Source organism: Pleurodeles waltl, chromosome 4_2 (assembly GCF_031143425.1).
Source record: "Pleurodeles waltl isolate 20211129_DDA chromosome 4_2, aPleWal1.hap1.20221129, whole genome shotgun sequence".
Lineage (NCBI taxonomy): Eukaryota > Metazoa > Chordata > Amphibia > Caudata > Salamandridae > Pleurodeles > Pleurodeles waltl.
In genome coordinates this window covers 836,366,743-836,390,568 of record NC_090443.1, presented here as the reverse complement: position 1 = coordinate 836,390,568, position 23,826 = coordinate 836,366,743, and the positions used below count along the sequence as shown (strand labels likewise).

Sequence of the window (23,826 nt, the reverse complement as noted above, 5' to 3'; positions counted from 1 at the left end):
ATAAACAATTTGAGATGATATAACAGCTCTTTTAATTCACCACTGGTCCACACATTACAACAACTCCTCTCCTCAACTCCGACTTCCAGCACCCTTGGCGATCCCTTGCTATTTCTGCACTGAACCAACACAAACCGCTCTACTGTCAGCGCTGTTCTACAGGCCCCACTACAGTCTGTAAAACCATGTCCCTATGTAGCATTAAAGATCACTTCAGCTCCTATCTGGTGCTATGTAAAGCGCTCTGCTGTCCCTCAGGGCAATTAAAATACAGAAAATAAAGGAAAATACTTCATCCTTGTGATGGAAGACAACTGACAAAGTTCAGTCAAGCTTTTTAGGTGAGATTCAAAGAATTATGCATTTGCATCAGAAACCGGTGGCAGCAATGGAGTCTAGCGGGAGCCAGACTACCCTGAAAAAGAAGGACAGTGAAAGTGAGGAGGCACACCAAAAGGAAGAAGAGGTACGGGGAGAAAGAAGGAGGAAACAAAGAAACGATCCTTCATTCGTACTTTGATCCCACTTTCTCTCAGTATGCTTTTTTTTCTCACTGCCTATTTTAAAGGGAGGTTGAACGAAAGAATGGACAAAGAAGAAAGGCGGAGCAATGGAAGAAAGAAGGACTAGTGCTTAATTTGAACCTGTAGTTTTCAGTGCCCGGCACTGGCACTTAATTATCAACACCTGCACTAATGACAGTACACCAAATGGTAGAGTTGTCTGTCTAATTTTCAGATGAGCACAACAACATTGTATATTAATATAATCCACATTAAAAATAAGTAATACCTGCCACTCACACCATTCGAATAGCTTTGAGTGGCCAGAAATAGTCTACATTGTAACAATTTGAGGAGATCTGTCACTGGCAGCGTCTGCAGGGGCATTGGGTGGTGCAAGCTTCAGTGGCTTCCTAAGAAGCAGCATGACATGTTTTTCCAAATTAATCACTGAGAAGGGCACTTTGAGAAAGAAGGGCCAAAGACAGAATGAAGGGACAATCAGAGACAGAAGAGTTACAAAACGTATTAAGGGGCACAGAAAAAAATAAGAGGCAAAGTGATTAAGGATGGACACTGAGAAAAAAAAGAGATAAAGAAAACACAAGAGGCACATAATGAATAAAATGCCTTAGAACCACAGAAACACCACTGAGAGACAAAAAGGGTACTGAAAGACTGTTGACGCAGAGAGAGAAGAACAAGAAGAAAAGCACAGACAGAAACAACATGTGCTAGGAAACAAATGGAGCAAGCAATGACAGAGGACAGAGAGACTGAAAGTTCTGACAAGGAGAGGAAAACAGTAAGACAAATCATAGAGACAGAAGGAGCACAGAGAGAACATGGGCATGCAGGGACGGAAGAAACACAAAGATGGGAGTACAGAGTACCAGTGACATCCTTCCCCAACACTCTGTGTTCAGCAAATCAATCGTGGCATTCTAGTACTTTCAGGCACATTCTTTACCGCTTAATGGCCAATGAAAAGTTTGAAGGTATTTTTTTCTCAAGCTTTATTTTTGGATTTAAAAAAAAAAAGAAAACAATGAACATAGCATGTACAATTATGAAGGACCTTTTACCATGAAGAGAGGCTACCAACAAGTCCAGAGTCATATTGAACCAGTCACAATACAGTGTACCTTAAGTTGTGAAGTAGTAGCCCACGGCACTCCATCATGCTGTCATGTAAATGGAGTACAGTTAAATATACTATATGTAAACTAAAAGAAAGGAAACTAAACAAAACAAAAGAGAGACCCCCAATAACATTTATTGGAAAACCTATGCAAGTGGTACGTCAGCAACAAAGTTTGATGGGTGGGTGTAGTCCACTGGATGGTGGGGGGGGGGGGTGCGATTTGGTTGTGTGGAATGGTAAGTGGATCTTTGAGGTCTTGGGTTTCAAGTCAGGATTAGATGTAGTGCTCTTGTGTGTGTGGGGCATGCGAGCAGCCATAGGTTCTGAGTTAGAAATTGTACCAGTGGTCTCCAAAGGTAGTCAAAGTCTTTCCTAGTTTCTTTAAGGGTGTCAGACATAGGTGCCATAGTGAGGGCTTGCCATTAATGAGTGTGTCATTGTGACATTGAGAGGGCTGTAGATTCCTTCCAGGCCAATGCTAGTGCCATTTTGGTAATTCCCAGGCAAAGCAATAAAATCGATTTGTCCCCTCGTGTCTGATGTTTAAGGGTATCATCTCGTATTCCCAGGAGAACAAATTCAGAAGCAGCGGGAATAGGATATTCCAGAATGTCTTTTATTTGTGCTAGAATTTGAGCCCAATAAGGCTGTACTGTTGGGCAATCCCACCAAATATGTTTAAAGTTGCCCAAGAGGCCAGAGCCCCTCCAACAACGGTCTGAAGTATTTGGAAATATTTTGGCTGCGTAGAGGTACCAGTCAAAAAGTAGGTTATGATGGGCTTCTCTTAGGCCAGTGGAGCGATTAAACCTGAGGATGTTCTTCCAAAGTGTGTGCCATTGTTTATTGGTTAGGGGTGTTCCTAAAGTTTGTTCCCAATGTGACATATAAGGTAAGTTGTATTCCTTGACAGCAGAGGCCAGGAGTGAATGCAGGGACGAGATGCATCCTCGGATGGTCCCAGGCCTCCGGACAAACTCCTCAATAGGTAAGAGGTTTCTAGTGGCAGCTTGTTTGATAGCTGGTTGTAACACCCAATGCTTCAATTGAGTATAATCAGTATATCTGAGGTTGGAAGTTGAAAGTTGCGACAACAGTTTTCAAAGGCGTGTATATCCCCCCCATGAAACAGATCAGATATGGTAAGGGAACATCCCTCCCGCCACAAGTCAAGGGAACCTGGAACAGAGGTAGGTTGAAAAGCTGGATTAAAATGAATGGGAGTGTAAGGGAAGGGGAATAATATCAGGCTATGTGTATTTTGGATACTGTCCCATATTTTGAAAGTGGTGCAAGTCGGAGTACTCAAATATGCGTTACGAGGCTTATTCTGTTTAGGTTTCCATAAGACGTCCTATATTGTATGACCTACAACCTCTCTATCCATGTGAAGCCAAAGTTTATCAGTCTGTTTAAGAGACCATTCTGATATTACCAGTAGTTGTGAGGCTTTGCAGTAAAGCGTGAGTTATAGACCTGCCTCCCTACGTAATGTCAAAAATTTATGGGATAACATTGCCATGCGATTCTGCCAGATAAAGTTTGTAAACGCTGATGTGGCAGTGAAAAAAGAACACTCTGTTCTCTTCTATGGGAAGTCCCTGAAAAAGGTATAAGATTTGTTGGCGCACAGTACTCTTTATTGCATTGATACGACCAAGCCAGGAGAGATACAACTGAGCCCATCTCTTAAGATCCCCTTTCAATTGCCTAAGTAGGAGGGGAAGTTTGCTTTTATATAGATCAGTGACCCTGTGGGTAATTTTAAATCCTAAGTATGTAATTTCTTTCTTCACTCATTGAAAGGGGGATGCTGCCGCTAAGCCCTCCATAGTATGGATTGGGACTGTCAAGGTGAGTAGGTATGATTTATTTAAATTGACCTGGAACCCTGCAACTGTCTCATATCACTTAAATTCAGATTGTAGGGCCAGAAGCGAGGTCTGTGGGGCGGTGAGAGACAATAGAATGTTGTCATCAAACAGGGAGAGCTTGTGCTCCTCTGCACCAAAGGGCAGGCCCTGAATAGTCAGAGTTCCACAGATCTTAGCAGCTAAGGGCTCTATGCTTAGAGCAAACAGTAGGGGGGATACAGGGTACCCCTGTCATGTGCCTCTTGATAACTAGAAATAATCAGAGGCAGTCCTATTCACTATCACCCTAGAGCGCGGGCACTGGTAGTTTTCTTGTATTATTGATATGAAGCAGTCCCCAAAGCCAAACTTACAGAGTGTTTGAAAGAGAAAGGGCCAGTCCACTCGGTCGAAAGATTTCTTGGCGTCTAGCACCAGTAATACTGCTGGGACGTTCTTTTTGTTTGCTTTTTCAACCAAGTGGACCACCCGTCTCAAATTGTTGTAAGTTTGCCATCCCCCAATAAAGCCCGACTGGTTCGGGTGGATTAAGTCCGGCAGGATGTCCTCTAATCTGGTGGCTAATATTTTGGTGTACAATTTAGTGTCTAGATTGAGTAATGCAATTGGTCTATATGAAGCACAAAAAGGGAGATTTTCCTCTAGTTTTGGGAGAACAGTAATCAAAGCTTCTCCCATAGACTGAGTTACCGCTTGGGTCTTCGTAATATGATTGAACAGGGCAGTCGTGTGGTGTTAAGTCAGCACTAATCATTTTATAAAATTGCAATGTGAACCCGTCAGGGCCAGGTGACTTGTGTAATTTAAGAGAATCTATGGCAGTTAGAACCTCTTAAGTCGTTATGGGGCAAACCAAGGATTCCCAAAGAGCTACGGAGACTTGAGGTAATGTAACCTCATCTAAAAAAGCCAGTTGTGCATCATCACGGACTGGTTCTGGGGTGTAAAGTCACTCGTAAAAATCTCAAAATGCTTGGGCTTTCTCTTCCTCAGTATTTTGGATATCCCCATCGTCTCCATGAATCGAAAAAAAACATTCCTTTTCCTGTTTGGTTCACAGCTGTCTCGCTACTATTGAGCCAACTTTATTGGCTTGCTTATATGTGGTGCCCTTGTTCCTCAGCAGATTCTGTTCTGCTCTATTAGCATAAATAGCCTTTATTTTCCCCCTAAGTGCCGTGACTTTTCTCTGAAGTGCCAGTGTTGGCGAAGCTTTATGGGCTTGTTCAGCTAGGTTAAGTTCAGTTTCTAAATTTTGGCGTTCTCAGGATCTTTGTTGCATGAGGGTAGTCATCCGGGAGATGTATTTTCCCCTGGCCACCGCCTTCAAGGCATCCCATGTTATTGAGGGGTTTGTGTCTTGAGGTTAATTCAGCTGGAAGTATTCCCTAATCAATTTATGCAGTTCATCTTGGAAGAGACGGTCTCAAGTAAGGGCGGTAGGGAAGAACCATCTCCGGAAGGAGGGTTTCAGCCCGATTCAGTTTAAGACCATTTCCACTGGAGAGTGATCTGAGATAGTAATGGGGTGGATAGTGGCTGTTGTTAGGGTTTATTGTATTGCCTGGCTGGCAAATTTATGTTCTAGTCTGGAACAGGTGTGATGAGAGTGTGAGAAAAAGGTGTAGTCTTGAGTATTGGGGTGTAGGATCCCCCAAGCGTCTAACAAGCCTCGCTGACAGTACTGACTTTGTGCTTTTATTAAAAGCACTTGCTTGTGTTCTTTGAGGGTGAGTGCAAGTCTCTCATCAATGTGATATCCCCTTAGCAAAGCTACCCAGCATTTTAAGAGAGGAGCAGAGAAGTCTGATTGGTCGGAGTGGGGGCATATATGGTTGCTATGGTACAGAAGCGGCCATTCATGTAGCCTTTGACCATTAGCAGTCTCCCTTTTCTATCTGATTTACTGCCTATAATTTGAAATTTCAGGGAGGACTGGGATAGAATGGTGACTCCATTATGCTTAGTTGTGAGGATATAGTTTATGTTTTAGCCTATGATCTTTGCCACACTTAAGGTGGGTTTCATGTAAGGCTATTATTTTAAAGTGCCTTTCAAGGATATATTTCTATAGTTGTTGGTGCTTTTTTGGGGAGTCGAATCCTTTTGTGTTCCATGTAATTGCGGTAATTACCATTCATCAGGTGGACAGTCTTCTAATAGACCGGCCCCCCCGGACATACTTAAATAAAAAAAGAAGAACATTGTTCCCTACTAAACCATCTCTCCCGTCCCTGTCCTCCCCTCACCCGCCCGACTGCCCTCTCGAGTTGCATCAGCATTGTACCATTCACATAAAGAACTAAGAGACGTTCAACCAAATGAACGGGGGAGTATAAATTCTCCATAACAAACAGATGTTGCACACATCTAGGCAAGTAAGGTGCGGTGGACTCAGTTACACTAGTTTACACTGCAAATTGTCTGGGTGTCAGCACCAGGGCAGTGCGCGCTCTATTGGTGACTAGAATGCAAAAACCCAGCACTCTCAAAACAACGTAATTTATGCATTGTGCTGATATGTTGTTGTTTAACCTTTTGCATTGCAGAGTTCAATCCTGAAGACTTAATTTTAATGTGCTTACAAATGCTGTTCATTTGCAATATATTGCTGCAGTCTTTCAGAGTGTGTTAGGGTGTGGTCCCTTTCCAGGGCCTTCTAGAGACTTTCCCTGCAACATGCCTGGGCGTGGTTGTGGGCTGGGCCAAGACTCTATAAGAAGGAGCCAGCCCAGCTCCAAGTGCTCACTATTCAGAGGTCCTGGTGCAGAGCAGCAGTTACTTCCTGAGCTCCTGTCCCGGTGGCCTATTTGATCTTCCAGACATCTGACTTTTATTCTTCATTTGGAGATCCTTGTTCTGGGCGGTAAGACGGTGGTTGGGCTGGCCTCCCGACGCCGTTATCAAGAACTCTCATGTTCTTGGGCCTAATTCTTTTATGATTTGACAGAGTATTTTGCGCGTGTGAAATATGCGCTTGAGAGTTTGTGACATTTGCAGGGTGATTTGCCAATCGGCAAGACACGCGATTCGGTTCTTGCTAATTTAATCTTGTTATTCATTGCGCGCTACCATTTCTTGACATTTACATGGTGGCTTAATCGGCAAGACACGCGATTCGTTTTATGGTGTTTTAACTTTGTTGTTCATTGCGTGCTACCATTTCCTGACATTTACATGGTGGCTTAAGAATCGGCAAAAGACGTGCGATTGGTTTCATTGTACTTTGATCTTGTTATTCATTGTGAGCTGTTATTTCTTGGCATTTACATTGTGGTTTACGAATCGGCAAGACGCGCAATTCGTTTAATGATGATTTGACTTTGATATTCATTGCGTACTACCATTTCTTGGCTTTTTACATGGTGACACTCAAATTGGCAAGACGCACGATTCTCTCCTCGAGTTTAATTCATGTTGTTTATTGTATGCCACTATTCTAAGATATTTATCAGGTAATATTCGAGTTGATAAGTTATGTGATTTGTCTTTCCTGAATCCATATTGTGTTATTCATGGTGCACAATCCTTTTATGGTGTTTACTATGTATATATATATATATATATATATATATATATATATATATATATAAATCTACAATATGCGCAATTTGTGTTGAAACATTTTAAGAGTACAGAGAAGATCAGAGTGTCTAGATGCAATATTGTATGGTCCTAGTATGCATTCTCAAAAAAGGATTTATATGACTGGTTTTAAAATTTTGTCAGAACGTTTTTCTGATTCTCATGTAAAGGAAAGTACTTGAATAAGAAAGTTTTCATTTAAATCCATCTTGATTCCCTTACAGGTATCCGGCCATCTTGAAACTTAGTCATTTTAAACTTAATTCTTAGATTGTTCATGTTTTCAGAATGATTATGTTTAGAATCATAGTCTAGTATTGATTTCAGGAGATATAATTTTCATATTGTGTGTTCTAACCTTTTTCTTACTACAGGTCTCCTTCCCAGCTGTTTCCCTTCCTAATCCCCTCTTGAACTCTCTTAGCCTCTGTGATTTATCTATCAGTCTTGGAGCTGTTCAGTGGTGGACGTGTTGGGAACGTGTGCAGACCCCGAGGATCTGGTGACTCTGACACTGGGTGAAGCAGTATTGCCTGATCATCTGTGGTATTCCCCTGTATCATGATATCCTAGAGGGCCAGGGGGTCTGACAAATATTGGCAGCGCTTGACATGTGCCTATCCAGCAGGAGTTCTTTGTTCAGAGATAAATCGATCTCTGGCCTCATCTGTGGAGCAAGTAAAGATATAAGCTCTACAAAGCTGTGTCCGTCGCCTAAGAGGAGCAGGAAGGTTGAGCCAATAGTCATTTTCGCTAAGTGCGTTTTCCCCTCTTCTGCGATTGTCAGGTGCCGGTGGGAATCTGGCCCTGGCAGGTTTGAAAGTCTCTCATCCTTGCCTGTCCAGAGTTGAAGTGTCTGTCAGGGAGGAGGCCTTTGCAAGCTCTGTAAAATGGTGGCGATTATTGCGGAATTCAAAGCTGATGCTGAAGAGGTAGGACTAGTAGTATTTAATTTTATCTTTCCATAGGGCATCAGTTACAGGTCTGAATTGAAGAGGTCATGCTAGGGTGGCAGGTGCAGTATCCTGGAAGGGCATACACATCGCTCCCTGAAAGGAGACCGAGTCCTTCCTCCTAGATGCCTGAAGAACTAGTTCTTTGGTTTTGAAGGAATGAAACTTAACAGGAATGTCTCTGGGTCTCCTCCCACTTTTGTTACCCTGCGGTCTCACTCTGTAACCCTCTCTATCCACACCTCCAGATGTTCTGCGCCCAAAAGTTCAGAGAACATGCCTGTGACAAAGGTCTCCAAGTCGGGTCCTTGGCTCCCCTCCTCTAGTCCTCAAATCCGTACATTATTTCTTCTAGACCGATTCTTTAAGACTTCACATTTTAGTAGTGTTAAACGCAACTGGGATTGAAGTTGTACTGTGGAGTGTTCTATTGATCTTAGACGCTGTTCCAAGTCCTGCTGTTCAGTGTCCAGCACCAGCATATGTGCCCCGATGGAGTCTATGCCTGTTTGAAGAGAGGCTAAGCAGGTGCTAACATCAGACCTGAAGGCCTCAATAGAAGCTGCCATATCGGCTTTAAGTTTTCTCACAAATCTTCTTTGGTGAGTGACATTGGCGTTTCCAAGTTAGAGTCGGCATATTGGTCACTCTGCTCCGCTGGGGTAAAATAGTTAGACACCGTATTGCTCTGAGCCTCTGAGGAAGCATAGAGGCTAGGAGTGAGGGCTGTGGCAATCGAGTCAGAACCACTACCTGTTGTGTTTGTGTTGTAGGAGGAAAAGAAGATCTCGTTGCTCTCAGATATCTCGGCTAGCAAGGGAGGAGAGGGTGTCAGTTCTATATCTGCAAGGGAGGTATCTCAGTGGAAGGCATCACACATATGGGCATCAGAATACATCCTCTTCATGGGGTCCTCTCGTGCCAGACCCACAGGACGTCCAGGTAAGTTGACAGTCTCCAGGTACTTTTCCTTGTGCTGGGGGCAGAGAGGCTGCAATGCTAGCAACTTCCCGTAGGGTAGTCTTCATTGTCCATATTGCCCTAGTTGTAGTGTGGTCTAGCAGCCTCTGTCGCTATGGTGGAGAGGATGTAGCGTGTGGGCCGGAGTTAATGGCCAAGTTTTCCAATCGCAAGACTCACTGCTTCTAGATATTAGGTGTCAACAAAGAAGAGCTGAAGTAAGGAGAGGTGCTGACTTAGTTCCCTCGCGGGCGCCATCTTAAAAACAGGCAACTTCAATTTAGGCTCCGGTGTGGTGACGGCTGCTACTAGATGTTACATGCTTTGAAGAGGTGAGTTAGTATTTACCTTGCCCCTCCATCTGAGGCGGGACATCAAACTCCACTCAGTGCTGTGTAAGTGGGTATGTGCCTCCTATACCCGCGGCCACCATTGCAGCACAGCCTCACTCGTCTCCTTATTGCTGGCCAGGATTCCAGAGCCGCCCTGTGCTCCACAAGGAGTCTGAAGTCAGCAGTGAGCAGTTATGGCACAGTGAGCCCCGCTACTCTGGTCCCACCACAGTCCTCCTAGGCGCACCACTACAGATGCCTTTAATATGCTGCATCCCAGGGAGATTTATCCATAGCAAACTCCTCGTATGAAGTCTTCTCCTGCTATCCCTAAAGTGCTATATGTAGAGGGGCCGCTGATGGACGCGGCATCAGGTAATCTGCAGTTTACTATGCGGAGCCTCAGTGGATCACGTCCACTCAGCCATGTTGGTTGGACACATACCTACCACACTTTCTTTTTGAATAAACAAATGAACAGATTTAACCTAAACCATTTTGCCCACCTATGAACCACTCCCTTCAGTCATGCATATATCTTCTTAGCTCATTTCATATTCCCCTTATGTCCCACTGGGCTGCAGTAATGGCTGTCGGCAGCTCCCTGGAGTTTCATAATCCTGAATTTTCTTGTCTAAACCCCTATTTATCGGACCTTTCAGGTCAATCTGTATCCCACAATACCAACACCAGTGTGCCCACATTTTCCATGTCCTTTTCCCACACTTCCATCAGGGTAAGTGTGCACTCGTTCCACTTACATGCTATGACTCACTTTGTGATCATCAAACCCAGTAGCAACACCAGCTTGGACCTATTGTTGCATAGATCTGTGGTCATATGTAGAGTGATCAACTTAGGGACATAAGGAATAGTCCAGCCCAGGACCAATCCCAGCATCAACATAACTCAGCTCCAGAATACCTTCAGGACTTGGCAACTCTAAGGGGTATGCACCAGAGACCCTGGCTGAGTTTTGCATTTAAGGCAGATCAGTGATGGAATTACATCCACAACCTGCTGCAAGTAAAGTGTACCCTATGGAAGATTTGTAGTTGAATCATTTGGTTGGGAAGTAATTTTGATGGTCACCAGTTCCAGCTGAATTGTAACAGTGAATCCATGGATAAGTGTTGTTTCATCAGGGGACTTCAACTTCTTAAAAGCAAGAGAGATCTTTCGGTGAATCTACTAGATGAAATGAGGAATTATGGGGAAACTGGATGTGATATTTTCCATTAACTCGCCATTTATAAGTGCACCCTCCATGTCCAACTCATAATGAGGTGTTTTCTCCCTGAAGTCCAAGGGATACTAATTAGCCTGGTATCGATAATCCTGTGGTAGGGTTTGGCAGAATTACCTCACAAAAGTGCAGCCTATTTCTAATCAGCCTCATAATGGGAAAATGTAGGACCAAGAATGCATGCCTCAAGTAGCCTTGAAATATACACTGTCCTGCACACTGTTGGCATGAGCTTTATAGAAGTGCATGTAAGCAGTGACTATTATTTTTGTGGTACAGTGAGGACAAGCTGCAATACTGAAGATGTAATGCATGATACAGGTTAGGAAATATGTTTATCTTTTGTGATGCTAATAAGGAGTAATCAATTCTAATGCAGCCTTAACGTGGTACAGCAAACACTGCCCCTGCAGCCTGGACCTTCTTCTCATGCTGTCACTACAGGGCATTGTGGTAACATCAGCAGCTATGTCCCTAGCTGCAGGGCTAAGTAATAGTCGCAGCAAAGCAGTAGGCCTGACTTATTCTAGAGGGTTTGAGGGACAGGAGTTCTTCTTCCTAGGAAATTTGCAAACAATCCAACCAGATGTGCACTTAACAACACAAGTTTCAAATAAGTGGGCTGAACTGCTTTATGCTCCACAACAGGTTCTGAAGGGCCATTGATAAACCATGTGAAAACTTACATGGTGTGCGAAACAAGCCTAAGCCCTCCCCAGGGGAGTTGGTGGCCTCCCACCTGCAAAAATGTGTAATCCCGAAAAAAATACTTTCCTTCACTGAGATCCTCTCTAATGTGGTTTTATCCCTTAATAAACAGAGAGCAGAAAACTCATCACACTTTGCGTGCAGAACGGCTTGTCCAAGATGTAAATTTCACTAATTTCACCATCATAAAGCTCTCACTTATTCTATTACTATTCTTTAAAATACATTGTATAGAAGGCATCACTCATCAGACATATTTCTACCCATCCTGATGAAATGCTCAATGCCATAATGGGGGAGGGTGGTCATATTGTGTTGCTGTAGGTAAATAAGAGAAAAAGCTCATACCTTTCCTAAGTCTCCGCTTACTGGTACTTCTTGGTAACCCCCTATATACTGACAGATTTGATGCGCGCAAACACTCACAATCAAGTGACACTGAATCTAATTTCTGTAATGAACATCTTGCATAGCTGCTTACTTAACAGGTTTTAATCCAAAGTGAGAAACTGCTTTTGAATGATCGTTTGTTCTAGAACTGCTTGAGAAAAGTGAAATTAGAACTGCTTCTGTATCATAAATACATGCCGAGCCGAGCACCCGTTTCTATGCACTTGCCCTGTCTAAAGAACACATATTAACCCCGTATTTCTCTGAGTTTTGTGCATCGTTTTAGGCCACAGCTCAGAAACAACAAGCATTTGCAATACAATGGGTCTCGCATATTTCAAACAAGTTAATTGTCATCTTTTGACAACAGCGCCCACGAGCCGAAACAAAAAAACGTGAGTAGAAACTGAGAAAAGACGCCTTAACAAAATAAAATAAAGTTAGCTTTGAAAAATAAAACTTAGCAATTTTGTTTGTCCTGCTGGGCACGTTTTTGCTAGTCACAAGCCTTCTGTTTGCGAAGCACTGCAAGTTAGAACAAAAATAGGACCTCAAGCACGTCGGGAGCAGTGAACGGGCACTAATTAAGTGGGAATCAATTAGTGCTTGATCCCTGCTCCACACAGGGGAACAGAAATAATACAAGGCATGCCTTGACGAATTATGAGACCGTAAAGAATGCCATGAAACCAACAAATAGTGAGGGACAGGCAGGCTCCAAGCCCTTTACTGAACACAACAACGTCTGACATACGAGATGTATGCGCAAGCGCATGCACTCGCAGGCTCGGCCCTAAAAAGGGCAAACCCAGCTCACCCTTTGCGAGCTGTACTGTCTGAAAATTAAACTCTTACTCAGAAAAAGCTTAGAAGATTTAGCTATGCATTTCCGTAATGCAGCACAGAAAATTTGGTTTCTGTAAATCTGGGCCATAATTTATGTGGTGGAGTACAGCATCCATTTGTTTGAACTGGCCGCAGATAGTTTTGATCATATTAACTTAGCAAAATTTAAAATGCCTACATTTTGTTAAAAAACACCTGTACTGGTTGCTTAATAAAGGAAACTATTTGGTAAGAAAATATTTTCTGGGATAAGTAGCGCCTCTTCTTGCCACTTAAGGTGCAATCGCTGCAGCTCATTGTCCAAATACAAACAGCGCAACCATTAGCTAAGAAGTCCACCCATGTCTCGTCCTGCAGGAGCAACGTGTATTTCTGAATCCAAGATAGATAACATTGGAGATTAGGTTATTAGTTGTGTGGCCTGCACAAGTAATAGGTCCACGATTTTCCATACGGGGAACCAGAGAGCCCTACTGTTGCGCTTGATTTTCACAGCGTAGCGGTGCAGCGCAGTCCAAGGCCTACTCGCAGGATGTAGTGTGGGCTAGTAATCACTACTCATCGACACGCAATGATAACACTCAATAAATAGTTGTCCAGCCACTGAAATTCTTGGTTTCTCTCACAGGATGCCCTTTTCTGTTCTGTCAGGGATTGTGGAAGGATAAGCTTTTGCAGAGTTTTAATACATGCTAAAATGATGGGATACATTGTAACATGGGACAGCAACAGTATTGGCATACTTTGTAACACGGGACAGCAGCGGTGCTAGGATACAATGTAACACAAAACAGCAGCAGTGCTTGGATGCATTGTAACACAGGGCAAATACACAGTAACAGGACAGTAGCAATGCTGGGGTACACTGTAACATGGGACAGCAGCAGTGCTGTAATATATTGCAACACAGGACAGCAGCAGTGCTGGCATATTTTGTAATACAGGACACAAGCAGAGGTGGGATACGTTGTAACACAGGACAGCAGCAGTGCTGAGTTACACTGTAACATGGGACAGCAGCAGTACTGGCATACTTGTACCACAAGACAGCAGCAGTGCTGGGATACACTGTAACACAGGACAGCAGCAGTACTTGGATACATTGTAACAAGGGACAGCAGCAGTACTAGCATACGTTGAAACATGGGACAGCAGCAGCAGCAGTGCTGGGATACACTGTAATACGGGATAGCAGCATTACTGGAAAATATTGTAACATGGGACAGAAGCAGTGCTGGGATACTTTGTAACACAGCATAGCAGCAGTGCTGGGATACTTTGTAACACAGCATAGCAGCAGTGCTTGAATGCATTATTACAAAGGATAGCAGCAGGGCCAGTTACAACAGCATTGACTTCGCACTGGTGCAACCTTTTATTGTCGTTCTGTCTTTTGCATTCAGCTTTTTAAAATATGAGCAAATCAGGTCATGAGAAAGAATCTGTAGTTTTATATTTTCCAACATTGCTTTTATTATTGATACTATCCTTTGGATACGTACTTGCTTCCAAGTTGTGTTTACAACAAATCTGTTAGGTAAAGAAGTGTTGCATTTAAGTGCAGACGACCAGTGTTGTAAACAAATCAGAGAAGCAGGACAAGCGCTGGTAAAGAAGTGGAGGCAGGAACAATAGTATGTTGATTGGAGACAGCTCTTCAGGGTACTTGGACAGGAGCTGCTGTCCCCACATATAATGATGGGCCTTTGTAGTACAAAGGCAACGGGAGCACAATAATCAGTTATATGGAGTAGTAAATCAGACCCACAATATATGTTCTTTCAATTTAAAAAAAATATATATAGTTCTGTTTACGTTTTCATGATTTGGCAAGCCCCATACCAATGGAAGGACTGAAAACACAGCTGCTTGCCAACACGTGTTTAGTCCTTAGGACTTCTTCAAGGGCTGGAACTGTATATTCATGCAGTAAATAATTACTCACAATTGGAGTATACAAAGGTTGTAATTGGTGTATAGAAAATGTGACAGTTGTTTAAGACTTCTGTAAGGCTTTGCATTTACTTATAAAATAAACAGAGTAAGGTACCAAGAAAACACAAAAACAGACAATATTAAGACTAAAGCATACGAGTATTCAAGTTGTCAGCAGGGTCAAAGTGTGTGAATTATGTACATCATAATGTCTTTCATTCAAAAAGGGGAGCGAAAAACAGTTTTATTTAATTATTCAAAAGGAAAAGTCTGTGTAACCCAAACCCAGTATGTGAAAAATGGTAAAACGAGTGGTCAAGATACAGGGGATTCTGTCAATTACAATATGTGATAATTAACTAATGGACAGAAGTAGTATTGAATGTTGATTAGTTCATAGTTCTGGTTTATCGTTCATAGTTCTTTGGTCCCATATGGTTTGTGACCAATATATGCATATATGCATCAGGTTATCGTAAAGAAGGAATAATATTCGCTCACAGTGATAGTGGAGTTCATATGCTGGACGAGTTGTCAAAGCAGGTATGTCAGGAGCAGCTAGTACAGCTCACTGGAATGTGAGGTAGTAGAGTAAGATGGCAGTGAGAATGTACTGTGGTGTAATGAAATGGGCATATGGTCAACCAGCAAATAATTGTGCACTCTGGTTACTGGATGGAGTCACTCTTTTCTCATATAATTTCGAAGTGCACTCTACATCAGTTATCAGCCTGCCTCTAAATTCATTTGCAGAAATCTAGAGATTCAAAACCCTCCTCAGAAAAGAAGATGGGAGCGTATTGGCTTCCTTATATCGGGTCATTAATGAATGGTGTTGGTAGTATTAATAATTACTAACTGTAATGAGAACGGAAGAAGGAAAGGGTGTTAATACCTCTGCATTGCTTGAAAGGGGGCCCATGGAATGCTTATTGATCAGGGTTGGGCTTAACAAATTACATTACAAGGGCATTAAAGAAGAGTCTAGAAGTGATTAAAACATTTGACTGGTCACCCTTGAATTCTGGGTTTATTTGTTAAACCTCTTCTCCACCTCAAGCATTGTTTGGTATTCTTTCGTAGTTGCTATCTTTTGACCTGATCACCTACCATAATTATTATGAAGTAATTTTTAGGTACCGTGGCTCAAGAAGCATAAACCTTATGTGAACTGTTGCTGGCGAATCCTTGTGTTGCACATGCAGCACAGCCATAAGTCTTCTGAGGAGCACCGCCTCTGAATTCACAGACCAATACTGCTGAGTAGGGTAGAATCCCATATTGAAGGATCGATGTCACCCTTTTATGGAATAGCTTTGAAATGGAAAGTTCCCGGGAAACTATGGGATGTTGCCACAGAGAGCATAAACACATAAACACAAGGCATCTATCAATTTAAACAAAAGCGCTACACTTTTCTGCAACTTTGAAAATTGTGTCAAACAAATTCTCTTCTCCATTGAGGACCTAGGAAGGTAACCTCATAATCTCTGTGATAAAGGATGCAAGCAAAATGCAGACATCCGAAGTTTTTCAATTAATGGTCTAAAATTAATGGGACACTCCTTGAAGGAAAGTGCATTTCGATATCACCTGCAGCACCCATATTTCCTGTTAAATTTCACCAGAAATTTCAATTTGGTAGGATGCAGCATGGTTTATGTTTTCTATTGGCTGTCACAACGATCTTGACAGTAGCAGGTTTATTTCTTGCACTCTAAATTGGAAATTTCGTACTGTAGACCAGACAATACAATCAACTCCTTGCAATTATGGAGCAGGGATGGACACCTAAGGCAGGACTGGAAGAGCATTGTGACATGCTCACAAAGACAACATTAGACAGTTGGGTATCTTGAAGAATGTTATGTATACATCGTTCCATAATTGATTACGTTGGGCCTTTCTCAGATCTGACAGGGTCAATGAAAATGTTCGTGTTATTGTGTCTTCTCTTCACACTGTTCAATGCCAATTTTAGATCAGTAGGTAAGTGTACTCTCTGGTTTTCTTAGAATTCACAGTATCTTCAAGGCGTAATAATCCTCCCTTCAGTGATAATCATTGTGCAGGTCTCGAGGAGTTGGATTGAAGCAGAAAAATGTTGTCCTTTCTGTTTAGTTTCTGATCTGCTTTCCTCATCAGCAGAAGCAAACACTTTACACCCCAAAATATCCAAACATATGCGGAGAAGGTATAAAACAATGCACTAATCTTTTGTAGACTGAAGAATTGTGGGAGCTCAGCAAACACACATTCTTGCGAAAACCACATGAATTCAAATTTTAAACTATCCAAGATTCCACTATTCATTTATGTCATTCATTTGGTCTGCTGTTTTGTCCAATTAAGCACTTACCTACTCAGTGTATCACAGCACGGCAATTGAGCAATAAATGGGCTAAATGTATGTAGTCTATATAGGAGAGGACTTGAAGAATATGATCACTCTCTGTCATAAACTCTATTTTAAATTTGTACATCAGGTGGCAATGCTCGTTTTGTAACACAGCGCATTTAATAGTAACTACAAGATGAAAAGTTGCTATGCTAAAACATACGACAAATATGACTTTGTTAGTCGATTAGCTACTGGCAGTTGATGTTTTTACTGTAGATGCCTACGTTTGTTCTACCCCATTATTACAGCATGGATTCCAAAACTACTAATACTGAAGGTACCACTAGAACTAAAGTGAATAAGATCCTCTTCATGCTAAAGTCTAGATCCAACATGGAGTCGTTTTTTGTCAGTTTTAATTAGAAGATTTCCCAAGGATATATCTAAAATCTGCCTTGAGGTCATCAAATGTATCAGTTGCTTCTTATTCAAAAGATGGGGATAGGTCCTGTCAAGCACATATATAACTGATTTGGTATACAAAGAATTTGTGGGATTGATAGGACAAAAAGATCAGGCCAGCAGAAGGAGTCACAGTTGTCAGTTTGTCTGCATAACTAGTGCATTAGAACAGATTAGTATCCCATGAGAACCTGCACACTCATGGATTCACCAAAGTCTTTCATTATGGCAGTCAGTTTGAGAATCAAGAAATAGGCAAAGTCTGTTGGCATGCAAAGTTTTGAGGTCACTTGTTTGCTTGAAATATTTCAAGTTAAAGGTCAGAAAAATGCCACAATCCAACCACAGGGCTACATCAAACATTATGCTGTCATTCATGTTACCTTTGGCAGATGGAATCCTCCTACTGTTGCATCATTGGTTGTAAGTCTAGGTACACCAATGGATACTATGTTGCTGAATCGTTGCACCTCATGAATTACTGCATTAGTATATGGCATGCTCTTTCGGTTTTCCATTAATGGCTGTCTAGCATGTCCAAGCACTCGGTCAATCTCTTCTTGAACTTTCTCTAAAGAATTTGAACAAATGTACATGTAACTATTAGATTTTACAGGGCATAATTGAAGAACAAGACAATGGCATTAGCAGTGAACAGCAAGTTGACAGTTCACATTTAAAGCAATTTTCAAAAAAAGCAAATAAGCATATGCTGAGTCAATAAAAATTACTGATGAAGTAATTAGGTTAGATATACTGATGAGCACATTGACATGTTAATACAGAAAAGAGCAAAATAAACTAGAGTAAAAAGAACAATAGCAATCAATAGCAAATGGTTGCATATTGAAGGAGTTAGAAAAGCATATTTAGAAAATTGGAAATTACATTGAGATCTCTTTTAGCATTTGAAAAAGATTTAAATTACTGTAGAACGATTTATTTTTTATCTATATCATACAAACTCTAAAAACAGTCAAGTTTTTAAATCTGACAAATTCAGGTAAGAAATCTCATTTATGAACTACCAACCACAGGCCCAGAAGAGATCAACTTATAGTGCAAGAGATCGGTTCTTCCCCAGTAATCAAACTACAACTAGATCTGATGTGCCTTTTATACCACAGCTCTTCGGTTTTTTAACTCAATTATGTTTGGTAAACAAGTCACTTGGCTTCCCCTTTTAATGTAACACACATGTTTAGGCCCTCACCTGATTGCGTATGCCTGTGTGAACCTGTGTCCTTTGGTCTGGTGTGGAGGTACCACAATGGATGCAACGTGATGCAAAGTATTGATCTGGGATTCTCTTTCCAGTATAGCACCTCTTTTGCGCTGACATGTTGCCCTAAAGTAATGGAAAGTAGTGCTCTGTGGTGCTTTGCGCTATTGCGTGCCAAAGGTGTGTCTCATTGCTGGTACATAGACATTACCATTCAACCACCCACGGACATTGATGCAAAGTCCTATCTACTGCAATCTGTACAGACTCTGAGCAAAATAAAAGTATGCCTCCTCGAGGCAGGCTCAAAGAAGGAGAAACTTTTTTACTGTACTGGTATATTTACTTTCCAGTGTAAAATACATCCTAGACTCATACAAACACCTTTGCACTACGGTGCATAGGTGTGTTCATGGCCCTAGACAGCCAGAAAGTGGGCCTGTGCTAGGGAAAAGAGCAGCAGTGGCAATTCCTAGTATTCGTGGTGCTGTTCTGCTCTCGCCCTTTCACTCAATCCTCCTGTCTCCCTTTGCTGCTCCAACGTTGGGCACTGTGCTGGGTTTCACGAAAAAATAGTAACTTTGCCTTGAAATTTGTAATATAGTGTAATACATGTCATGATTGCTTTCTCGAACGCTTGAGAGAGAACTGAAAACGTATTTAGAAAGTGTTGGTTTGAATGGGAAAGCTTTTTAGTAGGTATTACAGTAGACATTTACTGTCATTTAAAACTCTTTCTTCTACGTTCTCTCTCTATGTTCTTCTCTTTTTTGGCAGAATCCAACCTATTTAGGAAACTGCCAACCCCTCTATGTTTTAGTGGCACAGAAGATAAAGAAGGCCTCTGCATATCACTTTGAGCACCTTATCCATGACAGAGCCTACTTGCAAACCTTTTATGCTTGCTCGGGCCAGTTTGCAGACCACGGCCTGAAAAACAAAGCATGTTCTGGCACAAACTGTGTCATACCACCATGTCCTGGGTGAAAGCATTGCTGAGTAAATATTTAGCTGTGAAGCTTACCCCTACATCGGAAGATGTTATAGAACGAATTGCAAGCTGCTCCTGTTGAATCGAAGAAAATAACTGGGAGCACAGTAAGCTTAATTAATACACTAGTTGTTTATGAGAAATATTTTAGGAACCAAATGCCAGCTATAAATAGTTGCCTTACCTTGAATATGTGTGTATTTTGCCATGTAGAGGATAGCCCATTGCAGAGTGGCTGAAGTTGTTTCAGTTCCTGCTAGGAACAGATCAAGGGTGGATTGTACCAGATTGTCTTCATCAAAACATGAGGAAGGATCATCTTTAAACTTTTGAAAAAAAAGAGTTTGCTTTTAATGACGGAAACTAACAAGCAATAAAATATGAAAATCCATGTACTGCTGCTAAGAAATGTGTAGTAAGTACATCTGGAATTATGTATCTTGAAGTATATTTTCTTTATTGAAGAAGAATGCATACACAAACCTCGGAGAGCTCCGTCCAAGCTGACTGTGCTCTACCGTTATCCATTAACCTCCAACCGCCGCACACCGTCCCCTAGGAACCGTTCACACATTCTAATGTGTGACACTCGTGCTAAGAGTGACACTCATGCTACGAATACTACATTGAGTTTTCTTTCCTTTTTTTCAACTACCCCTACATAAACAAAAAAAACAAGCACACCCAACATTTTTCTAAATAAACATCGAAAACTGCACACTAACCACTAACAGTCCACTGCTATTGTCATGTTCACATTTTCTTTTACATTTCTTTGAATTCAAACCCTAAATTTCTGAGGCATTTTGCGTACTCTCTAACTTCTGCGTGGAAGTGACATCTGTGATTCTCGCTCAACATGTTGCGGAACAACTTCTGTATCTGTATCATGAACTCTTGTTTCTCCACTGTTACAACACACTCCTGGCACCCTTTGTAACTTTGCTACTTTTGACTTGTTCCACCATTTGTTATCTTCAACTTTTATAGCATTGCCCGTACCAAATCTACCCTCACCGGATCAGAAAATGTTGGACTACATTTCTTGACAAATGTTGGTAATTTTATGGATACCCAGTCACCTGCTGACATGGAAAGCTCTTTAACACTTTTCTTTTTGTCAAAGTACATTTTCTGTATATTTTGGTTTTCCTTTACATTTTGTTTAATCATGTTCGAACATTCCTCTAATTGCATGTTCTTGAAAAATCTGGACATCCACCCTGGACTCACTTGCATAATTGGTTTTCTCACCTCAAGGAGCTTCGAATGGAGACACCCCTGTGGTGGAATGTGGAGTGGTCCTATAAAACCACAACATAGCCTGTATTGATGCACTCACATCACATCTATTTTTCAAAGACCCCCCTAATGCACTCTCCCAACACACAATTGAAATGCTCAACCAAACCCTTGTTTTGTGGTGCTAGAGAGAACATTTTAAGTGTTTTAGGGAACCTTCTTTCATGAACATTTGAAGTCCTCAGACATAAATTGTACACCATTATCTGTAACCATTTCTTCAGGAAACCCCTCACTCATGAAAACTTGCCTTAAAAACGTTATCAATAATTTTGTTTTAGGTTCTTGAACAAATTTTACATAAGGCCATTTTGGATAATAATCAATCAACACATACGCATACCTGGGATTAAAGTTCAGAGAATGAAAAGGACCCACTAAATCCACACCCAACTTCTTCCATGGGCTGGATAGGCACTCTATGGGGACCATAGGAGGAGTGACTGGTTTAGTGCAATTTTGCTAACCAATTTATCAATTTCATTGTCCATACGTGGCCACCAAAAACATTCACGTACCCTTCTTTTGGTCAACATTGCTCCCAAATTACCTTCATGGGCTCTTTCCATGATGTTATACCTCAATGCTCCCGGTGGGAACAATTTATCATCTCTCAAGAGTAAACTATCTTCAATGGTGAATTCATCAGCAACCTTCCAAAACGGTTGGATATCAAACGCCATCTCTTTCTCATGAGGCCACCCTACTTTGATACACCTCATAACTTCACACAAATTCTTGTCTGCATCTAATTTTCCCTTCCATTCACCTTCCGAACAGACACACCTGTTTCACTTCAACAGCGGCAACTCAAGCAACTTCTATCCTCTACACTCTCATCACAAGTGCTATTGATTTGAGCTGGAAAGCATGATAAATAGTCTACTCTGACATTCTTACCCCCTAAATATGCATGACTTCAAATTCATATTGCATTAGTCTAGCAGTAAATTTTACAATTCTGGGAGTATCAGTCTTGTTATTTGTGCCACTGAGAATTGAAACAAGCGGTTTATGGTTCAACAGCGGCAACTCAAGCAACTTCTATCCTCTACACTCTCATCACAAGTGCTATTGATTTGAGCTGGAAAGCATGATAAATAGTCTACTCTGACATTCTTACCCCCTAAATATGCATGACTTCAAATTCATATTGCATTAGTCTAGCAGTAAATTTTACAATTCTGGGAGTATCAGTCTTGTTATTTGTGCCACTGAGAATTGAAACAAGCGGTTTATGGTCAGTTTTGCAATACAAAATGCCTGCCCGAAATATAATTTCTAAATTTCTCAACTGCCCACACACAAGCCAACAATTCCTTTTCAATTACAGAAAAGTAAGTTTCAGGCTCCCTTAATGCCCTTGATGCAAAATCAATAGTATTCTCAGCACCATTCTTTGTTTGTGTTTGCACTGCCCCCACACCTATGTTACTTGCATTTACTATCAAACAACACTGCAAATCCTGATCGTAAGGCTTCAACACCTATGCACTAACTAGTTGTTTTTTTATATCCTCAAACGCTTCATCACATTCAGCGTCCCATTTGAAACCCACACTATGCTTCAAGAGATTAGATATTGGTCTGACACTGCTTGCAAAATTTGAAAAAAAACGAGAATAGAATTCACACATTCACAAAAACAACTTGACACCAACTTTGTCCTTAGGTGGTAGAGCAGCTTTGATAGCATCAATCAAACCTGGTTTTGGGAATATACCATCTGCTGAAATGACAAGGCCTAGATATTCTACAGATGTTTTCATGAACAAACACTTCTCTCTTTTGAGAACGATTCCATGAGATGAAAACTTTTCCAACACTTGCCTTAAACTTTTGTTTTGTTCATGTTGGCCACCTGCATATATCAGAACATCATCTTGAAACACTAACATGTTAGACACATCTTTTAATAGAGAACTCAATATCCTTTGAAAAACTGAAGCCGCAGATGCCAGACCAAACGGCATGCAGCAATACTGGCTAAATCAAGTTTAGTAAAAACTTTTGCATCTTTAATAGTAGACAACAATTCACTTATTTTCAGCAAAGGATGTGAGTCTACCCTAATCTCTTTGTTCAGTGCTCTCAGATTCACATATACTCTCAACTCTCCATTCTTTTTCTTCGAGATGACCCAAGGAGAAATCCATAGTGAGGATTCAATGGGCTCAATAATTCCTTTATTGTGCAAACCTACTAGTTCTTTCTCCATTTCTTCTCTGATGCTAAATGGCACACTCCTAAGTTTATGTTTAACAAGTATAGCACTTCCTTTAACCTTGATCCTATGTTTAAATCATTTTATCTTTCCCAATTACCCAGAGAAGACTTTAGGAAATTCATTCAAAAGATCTTCAACTACATCAGAATCTCTAATCACTGTTACCTGATCTCCAGTACCTGGTTGCAGCACCATAACAAAAAGACCTTGATGAAATCAACCTAGAATGTTTAGACCTTTAGCTGCAACATACATTTTTCCATAAATCTGCCTCCCCCTAAACTCCACAATTTCTTCAAAATAGCCTTGAAGATCGAGTCTTCTTCCCTCATAAGAAACAGGAGCTCTATCAGGTGGTAACAGTACGCGGTCTTTCCAATTCTGATAAACCAAATCTTGTGTAATCTTATGAGTACATATGGATCAACACAACTTTCAGGGTCACCGCACTTCACCACACCACCATCAACCACCAACACCATTTCTTGGACTTCCCCAATCAAATCTTCCACCACTCCTACAGTATCATCCACCACTGAGGTTATCATACTGCCCTTACGATGCTCACTCTGACACACCTTCGCAAAGTGATCAGTTTTGCCACAATTTCTACATTGAACATTTAAAGCTGGTCAGGCCTTCACTCCTTCCGTAGGTAAAGCATTTCCACATCTAAAACATACATTTCTTTGTTTAAACAAAACACTTGAATTACTATTTCTACTGTTCTTAGATCCTTGGGTGAATCCTTGAAAAGTCGACGTGTCTGATCTTTCTTTGTCATCTTTGGTTCTCACCACACTAA

At 41.3% G+C, this 23,826-nt stretch overlaps 1 protein-coding gene across 1 annotated transcript in view; it reads right to left on the bottom strand.

Moving 5' to 3' along the window:
• Positions 1-23,826, bottom strand: part of LOC138293369 (cytochrome P450 2J2-like) — a 296,940-nt gene that overhangs the window by 8,748 nt on the left and 264,366 nt on the right. Inside the window, exons 6-7 of the mRNA XM_069232565.1 lie at positions 19,677-19,818; positions 17,663-17,850 (exon numbers count right to left, since the gene is read on the bottom strand). Of these exons, the coding sequence (XP_069088666.1) occupies positions 17,663-17,850; positions 19,677-19,818 (330 nt within the window). The remainder of the gene's footprint in view (positions 1-17,662; positions 17,851-19,676; positions 19,819-23,826) is intronic.